The 1,187-nt window shown below is 52.5% G+C and overlaps 1 protein-coding gene across 1 annotated transcript; it reads left to right on the forward strand.

Annotated features, from left to right (window-relative positions):
• Positions 1-247: 247 nt before the first annotated feature.
• Positions 248-892, forward strand: LOC308239478 (claudin-34-like; the record flags this gene model as incomplete). Its single annotated transcript, XM_080652281.1, has 1 exon — positions 248-892. One exon carries the CDS (start codon positions 248-250, stop codon positions 890-892), a length of 645 nt encoding a protein of 214 aa, XP_080508407.1.
• Positions 893-1,187: the final 295 nt, after the last annotated feature.

Genomic DNA, 1,187 nt, shown 5'->3' on the forward strand with positions numbered 1-1,187 from the left:
CCCGTTGGGAAGACGCTCTAACCCCTTACCTGTCCTGCAGGGTGAAAGTCTGTATACTTTAAGGCTTTCAGTAAATCTTGCCCAAGGACCCTTCGCCAGCAGAGCATGGGGGTCACGTGTCTCCATTCTGGAATATGGCATTTCCCTCTCCAATATAGTGCCACTCACCCCGGGGGGCAGGTCCAGGCCGTGGGTCCCATCCTCATGACACCCTCTATTGGTTTGCAGATCCCCTGGATACAGAGCCATGGGCTTTTACGTCCATCCCAATTGCCAGGCAGCGAGTTTCGCCCTCAACACCCTGGGATGGATGTTCTCCATGGTTTGCTTGGGCCTGGCCAAATGGAGGGTATGGTACATAGAGAGCAGCGCCGCCCCCTCCCGAGGTCTGGCCTGCGTGGGGATGTGGAAGGTCTGCTTTTACCAGCCCTACAGCCTCCACAGCAGACCCATAGCGTGTCACCGCTACACCTACAGTGACACCTACCTGCCGCTGGATATCCGCATCGGTCAGCACCTGCTGCTGGCCGCCAGCCTCCTTGCACTCCTGGGGAAAGTGCTCACGATCATGGGCCTGCGCAGAGTGTACGCGGGAGAGCTTCAGAAGGACACCACCTGCAATCTGTTCTTCGCTTCTGGAGTCCTGAGCATCATAGGTGGCATATTTATCCTCATTGCCGTGATGTGGAACTACCACGCTGTGATAAGTGAAGAGGGCATACGCTTCCCGCCATCCCTCCACATCCCCTTCAGGCCGGACTGGCAGGAGATCGGCAGCAGCGTGCCCGTGGCGGTTCTGGCTGCATTCCTGTTGCTGTTGAGTGGGCTGCTTACCATCTCTTTCCAGCTGGCTCCTGACAACCAAGTGTACCCCGAAGTCTCGCAGGAGTGAAATTCCCAGTTGCATAGCTTTGCAAATCCACGATGAGCAGTTTATGGGGGTAAAGTATTATCAGGATGCTGTAGGAAATAGTTCCAAGGCCTAAGGTCATTTCCACCAGGAAGTGGCCATTTGCTTCTCTATCCAAATTGGGCTCATTGATTGGTTAAGGAACTTTCATTAAAATAATTCCAAAAACACACCTCCAAACCATTGTCCACCTGTCTTTTAATTAAAATCTGGATTTTAATTATTATTGAATAAATAATCAATGCTATACACCTGCTGTGTGGAAATGTGGGCCACT

The sequence above is a fragment of the Plecotus auritus genome, assembly GCF_963455305.1.
Source record: "Plecotus auritus genome assembly, chromosome: X".
Classification (NCBI taxonomy): domain Eukaryota; kingdom Metazoa; phylum Chordata; class Mammalia; order Chiroptera; family Vespertilionidae; genus Plecotus; species Plecotus auritus.